This window comes from Neodiprion fabricii, chromosome 3, assembly GCF_021155785.1.
Source record: "Neodiprion fabricii isolate iyNeoFabr1 chromosome 3, iyNeoFabr1.1, whole genome shotgun sequence".
Taxonomy (NCBI): domain Eukaryota; kingdom Metazoa; phylum Arthropoda; class Insecta; order Hymenoptera; family Diprionidae; genus Neodiprion; species Neodiprion fabricii.
In genome coordinates this window covers 30228306-30242692 of record NC_060241.1, presented here as the reverse complement: position 1 = coordinate 30242692, position 14387 = coordinate 30228306, and the positions used below count along the sequence as shown (strand labels likewise).

At 35.7% G+C, this 14387-nt stretch overlaps 5 protein-coding genes across 5 annotated transcripts; 3 read left to right on the top strand and 2 right to left on the bottom strand.

Moving 5' to 3' along the window:
• Positions 1-3: 3 nt before the first annotated feature.
• On the bottom strand, positions 4-1000 carry LOC124178194 (NADH dehydrogenase [ubiquinone] 1 alpha subcomplex subunit 7-like). The gene is made up of 3 exons (XM_046561422.1): positions 769-1000; positions 420-598; positions 4-151 (listed from the first exon to the last, which is right to left on the bottom strand). Exons 1-3 carry the CDS (start codon positions 835-837, stop codon positions 91-93), a joined length of 309 nt encoding a protein of 102 aa, XP_046417378.1. The 5' UTR covers positions 838-1000; the 3' UTR covers positions 4-90.
• Positions 1001-1175: 175 nt separating this feature from the next.
• LOC124178190 (CCAAT/enhancer-binding protein zeta) lies at positions 1176-4890 on the top strand. Its single transcript, XM_046561416.1, has 3 exons — positions 1176-3117; positions 3287-3715; positions 3812-4890. The coding sequence occupies exons 1-3, from the start codon at positions 1317-1319 to the stop codon at positions 4306-4308; spliced, it is 2727 nt and encodes a 908-aa protein (XP_046417372.1). The 5' UTR covers positions 1176-1316; the 3' UTR covers positions 4309-4890.
• Positions 4891-5370: 480 nt separating this feature from the next.
• On the top strand, positions 5371-10001 carry LOC124178304. Its single transcript, XM_046561540.1, has 3 exons — positions 5371-5562; positions 5665-7589; positions 7706-10001. Exons 1-3 carry the CDS (start codon positions 5371-5373, stop codon positions 9159-9161), a joined length of 3573 nt encoding a protein of 1190 aa, XP_046417496.1. The 3' UTR covers positions 9162-10001.
• LOC124178193 (U3 small nucleolar ribonucleoprotein protein IMP3) lies at positions 8677-10596 on the bottom strand. The gene is made up of 4 exons (XM_046561421.1): positions 10350-10596; positions 9877-10191; positions 9373-9445; positions 8677-9212 (listed from the first exon to the last, which is right to left on the bottom strand). The coding sequence occupies exons 1-4, from the start codon at positions 10484-10486 to the stop codon at positions 9189-9191; spliced, it is 549 nt and encodes a 182-aa protein (XP_046417377.1). The 5' UTR covers positions 10487-10596; the 3' UTR covers positions 8677-9188.
• Positions 10597-10705: 109 nt separating this feature from the next.
• LOC124178191 (parafibromin) lies at positions 10706-14378 on the top strand. Its single transcript, XM_046561417.1, has 4 exons — positions 10706-10923; positions 11911-13184; positions 13387-13528; positions 14150-14378. Exons 1-4 carry the CDS (start codon positions 10793-10795, stop codon positions 14184-14186), a joined length of 1584 nt encoding a protein of 527 aa, XP_046417373.1. The 5' UTR covers positions 10706-10792; the 3' UTR covers positions 14187-14378.
• Positions 14379-14387: the final 9 nt, after the last annotated feature.

Below are 14387 nucleotides of genomic sequence, written 5' to 3'. Positions count from 1 at the left end.
ATGTAGTAATTGTCAGCATATATTTATTTCGTTTATTTACATTCAAATTTTACCACTGTAATTCTACGCCAACTACCATTTCATAATTACTTAATCACATTCGAACACTTTTCCAGGTGTGACCGGTTTAACTTCAGTTGATACTTGGCCACTAAAATTTTAATTGGAAAAATGACTTTACTTCTCTTTACTTCGAGAACTTATGGATATGGTTAAAGTATGGTATTTTGTCTAAAAAAAAAGGATAAACTTTAAATGAGAAAACCTTTTTAGAGTGCATATGGTGAAAACATCTCGAAGGTTTTCTTTTGCAGTCTCGGAACTGTACTGATAATTCAATTCTAGCCATATTGGTGAATAATTTCAATTTATAAGCAACCCTGAAATTGTCAAAAATATGTTATAAGTGAATGACTCACGATGAAGCGATTTGGTGACTGGTAGCAATAACTGTTGGGGGTTGCACCTCTCGTCTGGCATCCCTGGTAAAGTAGTAGATTTTTGAGGTCTTATGATATGGACCACCAGGTATTTCAGGTGGAGGTTGTGTGCGGGCAGCAAGACAATCAGCAAAGCGTAGAGCATTTACGTGATCTTTCTGTAATGAAGAATTGTCATAAATTGAGAGATAAGAATGCGAAATCAGTAATTGTGAAGCAATTTGGCTTAATGAAATTGAACTTTGTGTATAATCATTATATAAGCAATCAACTTAACCTCTAAATGTAAATTACATCGCTATATTTAAATATAATTCCGTGAACTTACCCCACGTAACAGTTTACGGATTAAATTCACCATTCCGGTGACCGAACGATGTTCAACGGTGCCAGGCATTATTGCTAATTTATATTAGATCAATTGATGCAGAAATTTATATCACTCCCAGAATAAACTGTCAAATAACAAATCGTCACCAATAATCACAGTATTTTCTAACGTTGACTGAAGACTATAAAGACAGTTCCCCTGGGTAAATTTTTGTGTATCAGTTTTCGACGAGCAAGTGGGCCCAGGTGGGCCTGGGAGCGTAGGAGGTATGAACTCAGTGGTCTGTAAGATCAGAGTGCGGTGTGCTTCGCATCAATTTTCTGAATGGGATGCCGACTCTAATATAGCTGCTACGTCTGTGACTTTGGCTGTTGAAGCAGCATGGTTAGCTTACTCTAGACTCTAGGCTCCCATGAGCTGTGCAATTAACGCATGTGCGTTTCGTTAACCTAAAAATCGACCTGAAAACCGTGCTGCAGATGATCGTCATTTGAGACAAAATAATACATGAGAATACAAGTGCGGTGACAATAACGAAAGTGACAATGTCGAATTCAAAACACAATGTAAGAGACCTGACTAAAGCGAAGTTTGACAAATGGCATGAAGAATTTCCTAAAACAGATGACATCATTGCATCTGGTAAAACCGAATTGGAAATTATGGAGCTGAAAGATGAGGCTAAAAAGTGTTTAGACTCAGATACAGCAGCTTTCAATTTGAAGCAATCAAAGTTGGGAAAGTCAGATTTTTCCTGGATGAAGACGTTCTTGTCTAAAGGTACTGTCGCAGACAAGGTCGCAGCGTCTGTCATACTGATTCAAGACAATCCGAAGTACAATTTATCGCGGCTAAGTAATCTCGTATCGATGGTTAAAGTTTCTAAAAAGAAACAATGCACAATGATCATAGATACGTTGCAGGAATTATTCTCCTCGGACTTACTACACCCAAACTACAAGTTGTTTACATTCGAGCAGCAAAATTTCATCCTGTTGAACGATAAGCTTTTTGCCAACAATCCTATCAAACGAAGGCAGCTACTTGCTCACTGGTATTTTGAGGACCAGCTCAAGATGTGCTACTCTCAATTCATCGACGCATTGAACACTGTTTCTCATGACACGGTTGATGCAAATAAAGAAAAAGCTATTACCAACATGTACAAATTGTTGGCTAAAAATGCTGAGCAAGAAGAAAAGCTCTTGGCACATATTGTGAACAAAATTGGTGACCCAAGTGCCAAAGTTGCCTCCAAGGCGGTATTTTGCTTGGGGCAATTGTTGGATGAGCATCCGAACATGAAGCAAGTAGTCCTGAACGAAGTGGAAAAGTTATTGTTCCGAAAAAATATAACTCCAAAAGCACAATATTATGCAATCTGCCTGCTGACACAATTTGTTCTTGATGACGAATGTAAAGAGGTAGCAAATAGTTTGATATCACTATACTTTAGCTTTTTTAAGGCTTGCCTCAAGAAAGGAGAAGTTGACTCTAGGATGATGGGAGCTCTGCTCATGGGAGTAAATCGTGCCTTTCCATTCTCACAAATGGATCCAAAAAAGCTGGAGGAGCATATTGATACTATATACAAAGTTGTGCATATCGGGTCCTTTAACGTCAGTTTAAACGCTCTCAGTTTACTGCATCAAATCATTGGCAAAGAAGATAAGCAATCTAATCGATTCTATTGTGCTATGTATAAAAAGCTCATGGATCCACATATTGCAACAACAACTCATCAAGCGATGTTTCTTAGTCTGCTGTATAAAGTTCTCAAAAAAGATACTAGCATTATACGCACAAAAGCATTCATCAAAAGAATACTGCAAATTTCAATTTACTTACCTACGAATATGATTTGCGCTATACTTTATATGATCTCACAAGTATTTAAAGCTAAACACGGTGTCTACATTGGAATGTTCAAAAAAAATCATGACATTGCTACTTTGAGAAATACAAATAATGAGATATTGCTTAATGATAGTGAAGGAGAAATAATGGAAAAGGACGAATCGAAAGATAAAGAAAAAGGAGAAGAAAAAGAAGAAGAAGAAGAAGAAGAAGAAGAAGAAGAAGAAGAAGAAGAAGAAGAAGACAGCGAAGAAAAAGAAGATAAGACTACTGTCACATTATCTAACGTCACAGTAACACCAATAGAAAATTTGCTGGAAACTGTGGAGCCAAAAATTGAAGTAAAAGAAGAAAATATTAAAGCATATAATCCTTTTCACCGGAATCCACTTTATTCAGGTGCCAACCTGAGTTATTATTATGAACTTTGGCCTCTCACATTTCATTTTCATCCAACGGTGACTCTTTTTGCAAATACAATAATCAAAGGTAATATATAAGGCACAGAAATTTTTGTCGCCTGTTCAGGATAAAATTTTTTTAAGTAGGTTAGCAAACAAAATTAACAAGTTGAAAATTTTCATACATGGAAATTTATAAATATAAATAAACTGATTTATTACTAATCTAATATATATCTAATTCATTCTTAATTCAGGAAAACCAATCGTCTACACTGGTGACCCACTTCAAGATTTCACCTTGATTAGATTTCTTGACAGATATGTGTTCAAAAATCCAAAGAAATTGGAAGAAAAAAAAATATTGATTAACCAAAAAAATCCTCTTGCTAAGCGTTCATCTTATTTGGCGAAAGGTGTGAAGTCAATGCCAGTGAATAGTAAGATGTATCTAAATGAAGATGAGAATAAAATACCAGCAGACGAGTTATTTCTATACAATTATTTGAAGAACCGAAATGTGATGACTGAACATGACAACGAAGACAACGATGAAGATGATGACTTAGAGAGCGTAAACAGCGAGGAATTTAACACAATGCTGGATGGACTTAGTAAAGACAAAGATTTTGATGATATTGATATTGCTGGTGAAATAAGTGCTTCGAAAAAAAAGAGGAAAAAAGGTGAAACTTATCCCAGCTACATTTTATAATAAAATTTAGATAATCATCATGAAAGTTGACACAATTAACTACAATCTTCATGTTATTTGTTTCCAGGCGAAGAGGAAAGCGAAAATGAATCATCAGATGACAACGATGTCAATGAAGATAGTGATGAATCTGTTGATCAAGACAATAATGGATCTGAAGACGAGATACTAAGTGATATGGAGCAAGACGATGAAGATGACCTTGAGGGTATTGACGACGAGGATCTTAGTGATATGGACTTTGATGATGACGATGAAGACCAGTCTGATGAGTCCTCTTCCCATCAAACCAGCAAAAGCAAGAAGAGGAAAAAATCGGATTATGATCAAAATGTCTTTGCTGCTGCAGAAGAATTTGCAGAGCTTCTGGATCAGGAAGGTACCTCAAAATCTAAACACGGTGGAGCAAATACTTTGAGCAACGTTGATAAAGCAGCGGTAAAACAACTGGACTGGGAAGAGAAAAGGCACAGATGGATCAAAGGATATAATAAGAGCATAGGAAAATCAAAACCTAGGACTGGTTCACAAAGAAAGGGTGTTAAAAGATTTAAAAAACGATGAATTAGAATGGATTAATATAAATAAAACGCATCAATGACTCATGTTCATTATGTAAAGTGGCTTGAAAAAAACAACTAGATGTATTATTTAAAATTTCTTCACGTTATGAAGTGAGTTTTCAAGATCCGTAAATGACTTATGTAATTTCAATGTCAGATAATTGAGTTTTGCTGCGAACTTGAACACCAAGTAAGCTAGTTCATTTTGGTTCTGCATTATTTTTGGTTGGAAGCAACCCAGGTACTATAGGTTTTCTTTTTCTTTGTTTTTCCAATAGCGAAAATTGATAATACGCAACGATACCACATTATTTTATCTTTTCAGTAATCGACAACGTTTGTCTCCATCTCGACCTCACCATTCTAATACTGATCCCATATATACGAAATATTATAACAATGAATAAAAATCAACTTAATCATTTTCCATTATAGTATATATGAATAATGGTTCGTTTTTTTTTTTCGCAGAAATACTCGGCACAATTATCGTAATTATGTTTTACGTTCATCAGTCTTTTAAGTAGAAACATAAGTTGTACGCTTCGAAATTAAAGTGAAGAAATTTTTACATGAAAATTAAGTAACCTTGCACAGTTTAAAATTCAAATTCGCCATTGGCGTAGCCATGTAGGATGTTGAAATGTTCCGACCAATAAACGGTCACCGTTGACCGAAATCTGTGCAGCGTTACGAAACTGATCAACAGTAGCGAAGAAATTTGGATTCTGTTAGGTTTCTCTCTGTATTCAGTATAGTCAGTACGGAACCTGTCCCAAATAGTTTAAATCACGGGTAGTCAGAAATGGCAAACCCTAAATATGAATTGACGATAACCTGTAAATCACCGCGATCGCCACAATCGACTGGGAAAATAAGTAAGGAAACTGGGGATGCACGTGAAAATATGAAAAGTATGAATTCCAACATTTTTGATGAATTTGAATATGGGAATGAAAGCAATTGTATTAATTCGAACATAAGAAATGATAGTTTCGCCACTACAAATGTAACACTGAAGAATACTGTTGACCAGATACTCATAGACGATCCAGCTCAGATTATGGAAGTAAATGAGAGTTTTGATTTGAATTTAGGGATCCAAGGAAGCTTGTGCTCTCAATGCAAATTCACGAATAGACTTAATAGCTATATTGAACGTGCTATTAATAGTTCGGTTGAAATGGAAAAGGAGTTTCAAGAATACTTTGCTATGTCCGAAACTAGCAGCTTCTCACCTACGATGAATGGAACCGTAGACTTATCCGAATCTGTGTGTGATGATAAAACTAAAAGTGTAACAGGGTATATTTCCCCGAATATTTTAAATTCATCATATCATAGTATTGGCTTGCAGAATTCTTCATTTACACCTAATTTGTTATTAGAATCAAATCGACCACAAATTTCTGAACAGTCTTTAAATGAAACGGAAAAGACAGCACTGGAACTTGATCAATCCTTGACCAAAAACTCTGTTGAGATTTGCAATGGGAAGTCAAGCAAGGACCAATTTACATGTAAACGATCTCTTACTATGTCATGGAATTCTGAAACTTGTTTGGTAGAGTTTATTTCATCAAAGAAGACTCATTTCCACAGTTTAAGAAAGTTTAAATCCGAAGATAACATCCTAGCAAAGCTTACAGGAAGTAAGAGTGATAGCAGAAACAAATTTTCTGTTCTACCTGACAAATTTATGTCAAATTTGATTGAAGGGTTTGGACTGATACCCTTCATCAAAGGCAACCATTCTCCAGAGATTATAAAATGTAACGAAAATGTCAGTAATGCTCTTACTTTGAGGCAGTCAAAAAACAAATGTCTTGATGACTGGAATAACGATAAAGTAAACACAGAAAATTCACAACAGTTTTCTGTACTACTTCAAACTGACTTTGCAAAATTAGAAGACATAAAACAAGGAGAGATGGGTATGGACCTTGAACAAACGTACAGGACAAGTAAAAGCATTTCGTTTGAAAGTAGTGATATTTTCTTAGAACAATTAACACCATCACAAAATCTGAATGTACAAGATACTCCCACAGAAGATAGCAGTTCTACATTTAATCAAAGTACAATTGAAGAAATGTATTTCATGGATTCTAATGATAATATTGACTGCTCAAGCACTAATGAAAAATTCCAAATATTGCCTCACCACGAGACTGATGGAAATGATTCACTCCAATGCACACTCAATGACAAAATGATAAGAGATACAAGCACTACAGAAAAGTTGGTTGATTTGAATCTCCAACAACTTGCCAACTCAACTACTCAACCGATTCACGAAGCATCAAAAAAGAATAATATCACTGTTAACAGAGACTCAGGCAGCATCATTGCCACGATTGATTCAAAAACTGGATATAATGAGATGCAAAGTTCATCCACCGATACTACACTAAAATCCGAGGCACATTTGTCTGTCATGCAGTTGAAGGTTATGCGGAACGAAGAAGAAACGACAGTGAAGGCCATCAATCTTGTTAATCCTATCGATGATCCAGGGAAAAGTTCTGAATCGCTAAGGGATCAACAGCTCGGAAATGAAAAGGGTTTGGAAATTTCAAGTAACTCCTTCTTAGAACTTTCGATAGAATCACAGATGGATACCATACGAGAAAAAGACACACTTGGAAAGAAAGAAATCGTTCCTATTCATATAAATAATAGTATCACGAGTTTCACAACTTCACAGAATTTGAGTGTGGAAAATGCAGAAACAAGAAACAGGCAACTAGCTGTTTTAAATACAGTTAATATTAATGCTGATGGAGAAACAATAAATTTACCAGATAATGTGAATACAGAATTTATGATTAGGGAAAAGTTGAATAGGGTTGAGAAGGAAGATGCAAGGACATTAGAAAAGAGGATGCTTTCCAACTTGACCAACAATCTCTTTCCAAATGTTGATTCGCCAAAAGATGAGAATATTGGGAATACAAACCGTCAGACATCTCCAGGCGATTTTAGTTTGGATATGCTGTCTGAGTCACAACTGCAAACAATTGAAACAGAAGCTTATGTAAAAGCAGAAAAAATAGATGTTGTCCAATTAAAGAAAGCAACAACCGAAGGCGGTGTAAACAAACAGAATATATTCTTCAAACCTGAACAGACAGGTATTATTACTACGGATAAGAACGATCTGGTACTGCCCAATTGGGTGACAAATCGTGCTCCTGAGCCAGACTATGATAAAATGAGACGTGCCTTTCAGAACAGACGACAGTACGTGAAAATACTACTTCAGGAAATACTCAGACTTAGGTGCGCAGCATATTCTAGTTTTCCTACATATCATGCAGGCAAAGATCGATAGTTCAATAAATTACGTTGTCACATTGATCATGATTGTAAACTCATCGCATCATTATCATTTTCAGTACGATAGTTTCCAAGGTAGGGGCTGTGCTTCGTGCAGAGCATGCAGAAAACAACTTGAAGCCACATGTGGACAGTGTTGATGAAGCAACTATTTGTGAGACCCTTAGTAATACCAAATCCAATGTTCAGACTTCTAATAATGCAGTGAAAGACCTTAAAAATAAGAACATATTTTACGTACCGCCGTCGAATATGCCATTTCCAAATATCCCTCAAGATTTTCCTAACAACATAAATAATCCGCCTAATAGTACTGGAGCTTCCATCAACACTGTAACACTTGAAAATAGTGTATGCACTGATATAACAACAGATCTTAAACGTGAAAAATTTTATGTACCTATGACAAATAAATCAAAGTACGATACCCTTCCAGCTGTGAATCAACGAATGGATACAAAGTTTAAGGATGGTCAAATTACTGAAGCATTTGTGCGTCACAATGCCTCGAATATGTTTGGCTCCCTGAAGCAAATTTCGAATAATCATAAAACTTATAAACCAGATGTCAGGAGTATATGGCACTCCTCTGGCCAAGAAAGTGGTTCCATTCCGGAAATATCGTTCAGCAGAAACAAGGTTCCGAAAAACAATCAAACAGTTCGACAACAAATTGCTGCAGGATATGAAATGCCACAGTCAAATTTAAATGCTTCAATTCTTAGCAATAATGCGGTAGCCAAAAATGTTGAAGAAGGAAAAAGTAACATATGTGACTTGGATCATTCAAAACTGGCTAATAAAAACACAATTTTTTACGTACCCGATGAAGGGTCATCAGTGTCAGGTGATTACGTTGGATTAGGCAGTATAAAAAATGATCCAAGTCACTCTTACAAGTTTTCAATGCCATCGAAATCGCAAACTAGATCAAACGAAAACTCAAAACTATTGGTCAATGATATATTAGCCATGAACACACAAAAAGCACAATCTAACAGAAAGAATCTAGAAAATTTGCAGCTCACTGTTAAAAACGACATTTTTTATTCACCTGAAGAATCATCAGTGTCAAATAATACATTATTTACAAGTAAATTCGCAGAATCAAGTGGTACAAAAAGCGACCAAAATTTTTTTTATTATGCAAACTTTCCAATGCCTTCTTCATCCCATTCAAGACCAGATCAACACCTTATGTGTAATGTGGTAATCTCAAACAAGTTGAAGAGAAAAAGTAACATTCATGATGTGAACAATGCAAAGCGTGCTCGTGAAAATACCACTTTTTATTCGCCGGAGAAATTGTCAATACCGTCAAAAGATTTATTCTCAACAAGTGATTACATGGAAATACGCGATACAACAAATCCGAGCATTTCTTCACGTAATTGTTCACTGCCTTCATCCAACGTGAAACTAGGGAGACCACCACGACTGTTGAATAATACTGCAGTTTTTTACAACGGTAATAAAGATCAGGAAACTGGTTTCAGAAAACTATATCGCCATTGATTGTTCTGCAGCATTTCATCAGAATGTTCATATACCCTCAAAGTCATCTTTCTGAAACAGTACAGCACATGCAATTGATTAGATAAATGATTGTCACAAATTGTAACGAAATATGTTGAAAAATGTTGTGTATTAGAACATTTTCTTAGATTTTGCAACACAAAGTGTAACAAACGACATATTATTACTTGCTCCAGAACATGACACCTACCATTTCATTGTATTCCAATACATGTTTCCTTATTGCTGAAGTATCAACCCATGTCACAAAGTCTTCCAAGTTTCTGGAAATCGAAAATTATTATGATTAGCATTTTAGGGATGTCAATTTCAGATAGTTAGCAAAATTTAAAAATTGATAGATACTTGTACCAGTTAATTTTATTTGATCTTATTATTTACAGATTAAAACTAAATTTACTGTCTAATATCAAACCGAATAATTACTTTATGTCTCTCAAATGTCATATAGAATAAGGATTATTGTCTAGTTCTAAGATCTTTAATGTGAACCAGGAAAAACTGTAAAGTATTCACAGAAATATCTTTCAAGTTACTCTGGTAAGTTATAACTGATATAGAATATGTATTATTTATTAACTCTACCGTCAACTACCCTAAGTAAATTAGAAAAGTATATCATTATATTTTTAAAAATAATGCCAATTTGTTTTGATTGAATTAGGATATTAATGATTTAAAAAAAAGTATATACCTTGTTACAAGAAATGCTGGGTCCTTAATGACTTCAGGTCCAACACGTACATGAGCTTGTTCGATTAGCTTTGTCGCCATTTTAATGGTTTCACTCATTTTATTACGAACCATAACGACAGGTAATCTTCTTCTACAAAAACAGCTGGCTGTAACTTTCTCGCACAGAGATAAATCCCACTTAGTGGAAATGAGACCCATCATATACAATTTCTCCAGCAACATGGCACTTTGCTCTATTCTGAATGGATGCTCAGCATCTACTTCCTTGATCTTTCTAGCCAGTTCTCGAATTTGTCGTGATAATTTGTTGTATCTGAAATAAAGTAGTTGTTATACGTACACATAAGTTAAACATTAGAAACATAACGAACAGTTTCAAGGAAACAGTAGCTTAGGTGATGTCAATATCTCGGAGAGAAATGTATCGAATATTTCGATCATGTGGAGGTTATACTGAAAATGACAACTCACTTCGTATAATCTTCTCTTTTTTGGATTCGGTATTTTTTCAAAATTTTAATCTCGTGCAAGTTATTGTCTACCTCCCAAGAAATAAAGTCTACTTTTTTCAGCAACTTCTTCTCGTGATGTTTCAATTTTCGAACCATCTTTCGAATTCAAAAATGTCACGACTTACACGAACACGTGTGTTTTGTCGACACGCGAGTCTGGTTTTCAGCGGAAAGCAATGGGTGCGTTCGACTTGGGCGCTTACGGCTTCAGCACATATTATAAATATACATATAAATGCTATAGGATATGGCGCTCACAGCGCTCAATGTGGCTCAAAGCGACCAAGTCGAACGTACCCAAAGTCGGCCTGTACAACCTCAGTACTCTCTGCTCAGTAGAAGCGTGCGTGGACGGTGGTGGACGGTGGGAACTGCGGAACGAAACCGTCACGGTAAACAACCATGGCGGATCCGTTGAGTTTGCTTCGCCAATTCAACGTAAATAAAAAGGAAATTATTGAACGTGAAAACCAAATTATATTTGGTGAATTCTCATGGCCAAAAAATGTCAAGACAAACTATTTGACATACGGGTAAGGATCTCATCCAAAAAATCTCATTATATTTCTTATACTACTTTCCAATCTGGGCAAACTACAACCAAAAATCAGGCTCGTCGTTTTGCTTTTTTTGGCATAAAGATTATTTAAGTTTTTATATTGCATTCATGTGTAGCTGACTGAAATCAGTGTTATACAATCCTTATTCTTCACCGATATTTTAAGAACTGGTTACTTCAGTGGCGGATGAAATTCAACGCGGGCCATTTCTCAACAAATTTGTACACGTATAATAAGGTGAAGTCTTTTCGTGTGATGCAAACACGCTCTGATACATTGAGTAAATGTAGCAAACAAACGCAGTCAAGTTTAAGTGCTTTCTCCTATTTATTATGAAGATTTTCTTTTTGTACATCGACGTAGCTGTCGCTGTATTTTGGAATTTACGAACGAATCAAATGTGAAATTTCTACGGAGATACGATAAGATTTTCTGCTGTTCACAAATTTCAAACTTGATTTCTACTAGCATTCAAATATCATACATTGTTGATGAATGTTCAAGTGTAATCCACGATGTGAAAAAAGAGGTATCATGCCTTCTCACATTCTTTTTCTCCAGCGAATCGCCAAATAAACAAAACATGTTTATTAAATTTATTATTGCATAATCATAGATTTGAACACTATGAAATGTTAAATGAAGCTGTAAACAATTACCTACATTTATAATTATCCAAAACAATTGCGCAATGTTTATATCTCGATTTCACTTGCATCAAACGAGTCAGCGAGACATGAAACTTCAGTCACACAACGAAACGCAAACAAGAAATATAAGATAATAGCTTGATCTTTGTCAAAATGTGAAATGTCATGAATTTAATTTTTTTTATATTACAAAGTGGTAAGATTTCAATTGCATGTTAGTTTTTGGGTTTGTCTACGAATCGACATATATTTTGTAGTCCTTGTAATTGTTTGGTTGTGAAATTTTCAGTTTTCTGCTTATATTTTGCAGATCCGGAAAGGAAGGCACACCTAAGGAGTACTATACTCTTGAATGCCTTTTGTTTTTATTGAAACATGTTCAACTCACGCATCCAGTGTATGTGCGGCAAGCCGCCGCAGAGAATATACCTGTGGTGCGCCGTCCGGACAGAAAAGATCTGCTGGCTTACCTTAATGGTGAAACAGCCACCTCAGCCTCCATAGATAAATCAGCTCCATTGGAAATACCAACACAAGTAAAACGGACTGCCGAAGATGGGCTAGATGCGGGACTTTCTAAGAAGCCACGTTTTGAAGAGACACATGTTCAGAAGGTGAAGGAACAATTGGCAGCGCGACTGGATGCGCCAAAAGAAGCTTCTGTCACAGTCGACAATATCAAATCTCTTTCAGAGGCAATGTCTGTTGAGAAAATTGCTGCAATCAAAGCTAAACGTTTGGCAAAAAAGCGTACTACAATCAAGGAAAATGACGACATTGGTATGGGTTCGGATTTGCGTGTTATACTAGACATGGATGTCGATGATACTAAGGACATCGTATCTAGAGAAAGACAGTGGAGAACTAGAGCAACGATACTTCAAAGTGCAGGTAAAATGTTTGCCAAGAACATATTTGCCATACTTCAAAGTATCAAAGCTAGAGAAGAAGGCAGGATGCAAAAAGGGCCTGCAATACCCGCACCAATGGTTACGCCAAGGTCTACACCTATGCGCCCATTGCCACAACCAGCAGTTTACAATCGTTATGACCAGGAAAGATTTATTCGTCAAAAAGAAGAAACTGAGGGATTCAAAATCGACACAATGGGGACTTATCATGGTATGACGCTAAAATCTGTGACTGAAGGTACCAATCCCGCAATAAGAAAGCCCACAGTCAATCCTGCTGCTACACCAAGCTCCGGATTACTTCCTGCATCTGCTGCAAAACTGACTCCACAACAAGCAGCTCAGAATAAAAGACCAAGTAGAACACCCATAATAATTATACCCAGTGCAACTACATCTCTTATAACGATGTACAATGCCAAAGAAGTATTGCAAGAATTGAAGTATGTTAGCAACGAGGAAAAGCGAGCACAAGGTGGTAAAAGGGAGAATGAGATTCTTCTTCAGCGAAGAAAAGATGGTGGTCTCACTGTTCCTTATAGAGTTGTTGATAATCCCCAAAAGTTGACCAATGCAGACTGGGAGAGAGTCGTTGCGGTGTTTGTTATGGGTCCTGCATGGCAGTTCAAAGGTTGGCCTTACGACGGAAATCCTGTCGAGATATTTTCAAAAAGTAAGACAATTCAATATATCTACATTACTGGTCAATGTCACTTTGATACGTGACAGATCCTGTAGTTTTATTCTGTAATTAAGTTTTTGTCACCCAAACTTTTTTTCATTTGGTGGTTGGAGAATTCAAATAGTTTTTATACTATTGCTTTTCACAAAAATGCCTGACCAAGTTTTATATGTTTTTACTAATATGATTTCAGTTTGTGCCTTTCATTTGAAATACGACGAAATGAAGCTAGATGCAAATGTTGCCAAGTGGGCAGTAACTGTTGTGGAACTGAGTCGCACCAAGAGGCATTTAGATAGAGCAGCATTGATGGTCTTCTGGGAGCAATTGGACAAGTAAGATCAATTTATGTACCAAATAGCGAAGTTCATAACTTTTTGCGATTAAAGAATATCAATAATTCCGACGGTTATTGTTTTTTTTTTTTTTTTTATTTGCCTAATTTTTCTGTAAGGAAAAAAGTTGTCTTAGCATTCAGATCATTTTTACATTTATTTGAAATATGTTACAGCATGTGTGTTGTCAAACTTCCGTGTTCTTCCAAAGTTTTATTATTATTATTATTATTATTATTATTATTATTATTATTATTATTATTATTAATCCTATTCTACTGTCAAATATCAGCCAGCAATTTTCTCTAAAGTTGTATGTATGAGGACCAGTTTTACCAACTTTGTTTAAATATCGAACTTCACTTGCATAGTGGTTTAATTGACTTGACAGTTGAGCAGTGTAGTTTAGTAATAGATAATAGTTTGGAGGAATGAACGGATTAGAAAAGGCATAGAGCAGCTAACTTTTTTTTACCAACTTTTTGTATACAAAGAGAGAACTAGAAGTAGATCAAATTCCGAGCGTAAGATTTCTGGTCTCCAATAGGTAAAAAGACCTCTAAGCTGTTGACTTTCTAATTTATGATATACGGTGTCATAATGGTTTTATTTCTGTTTCAGGCATATGATCAAGAATAAACCACATCTGCGATTTTAATAACTGAACATGAATCGTGCTCTAAGCAGCTTGTAATATATAGATGACACAATCATCCACACAGCATACGCATGCACGTATATTAAGTTTGTATATCATGACTAATACGGTTTATAATCGTTAAAAAAAAAGAGAATAGCATTATCAAGTGTAAATATTGGTATAAAAATGAATAAAATGAGTACATGAATATTATGTGGA

Bases quoted from the DNA above. Each gene is read 5' to 3' on its own strand.
- LOC124178194 (XM_046561422.1), bottom strand. From the start codon at position 837: ATGCCTGGCACCGTTGAACATCGTTCGGTCACCGGAATGGTGAATTTA. The intron at 599-768 runs GTAAGTTCACGG...TCTTCATTACAG, and splicing joins TCCGTAAACTGTTACGTGGG to AAAGATCACGTAAATGCTCT. The intron at 152-419 runs GTGAGTCATTCA...TTAAAATTTTAG, and splicing joins AGTCACCAAATCGCTTCATC to TGGCCAAGTATCAACTGAAG.
- LOC124178190 (XM_046561416.1), top strand. From the start codon at position 1,317: ATGTCGAATTCAAAACACAATGTAAGAGACCTGACTAAAGCGAAGTTT. The intron at 3,118-3,286 runs GTAATATATAAG...TTCTTAATTCAG, and splicing joins TGCAAATACAATAATCAAAG to GAAAACCAATCGTCTACACT. The intron at 3,716-3,811 runs GTGAAACTTATC...ATTTGTTTCCAG, and splicing joins GAAAAAAAAGAGGAAAAAAG to GCGAAGAGGAAAGCGAAAAT.
- LOC124178304 (XM_046561540.1), top strand. From the start codon at position 5,371: ATGGAAGTAAATGAGAGTTTTGATTTGAATTTAGGGATCCAAGGAAGC. The intron at 5,563-5,664 runs GTAGACTTATCC...ATTGGCTTGCAG, and splicing joins CACCTACGATGAATGGAACC to AATTCTTCATTTACACCTAA. The intron at 7,590-7,705 runs GTGCGCAGCATA...TATCATTTTCAG, and splicing joins CAGGAAATACTCAGACTTAG to TACGATAGTTTCCAAGGTAG.
- LOC124178193 (XM_046561421.1), bottom strand. From the start codon at position 10,486: ATGGTTCGAAAATTGAAACATCACGAGAAGAAGTTGCTGAAAAAAGTA. The intron at 10,192-10,349 runs GTGAGTTGTCAT...ACTTTATTTCAG, and splicing joins AAAAGAGAAGATTATACGAA to ATACAACAAATTATCACGAC. The intron at 9,213-9,372 runs GTAGGTGTCATG...GTACTGTTTCAG, and splicing joins TATTGGAATACAATGAAATG to AAAGATGACTTTGAGGGTAT.
- LOC124178191 (XM_046561417.1), top strand. From the start codon at position 10,793: ATGGCGGATCCGTTGAGTTTGCTTCGCCAATTCAACGTAAATAAAAAG. The intron at 10,924-11,910 runs GTAAGGATCTCA...TATATTTTGCAG, and splicing joins ACAAACTATTTGACATACGG to ATCCGGAAAGGAAGGCACAC. The intron at 13,185-13,386 runs GTAAGACAATTC...ATATGATTTCAG, and splicing joins TGTCGAGATATTTTCAAAAA to TTTGTGCCTTTCATTTGAAA.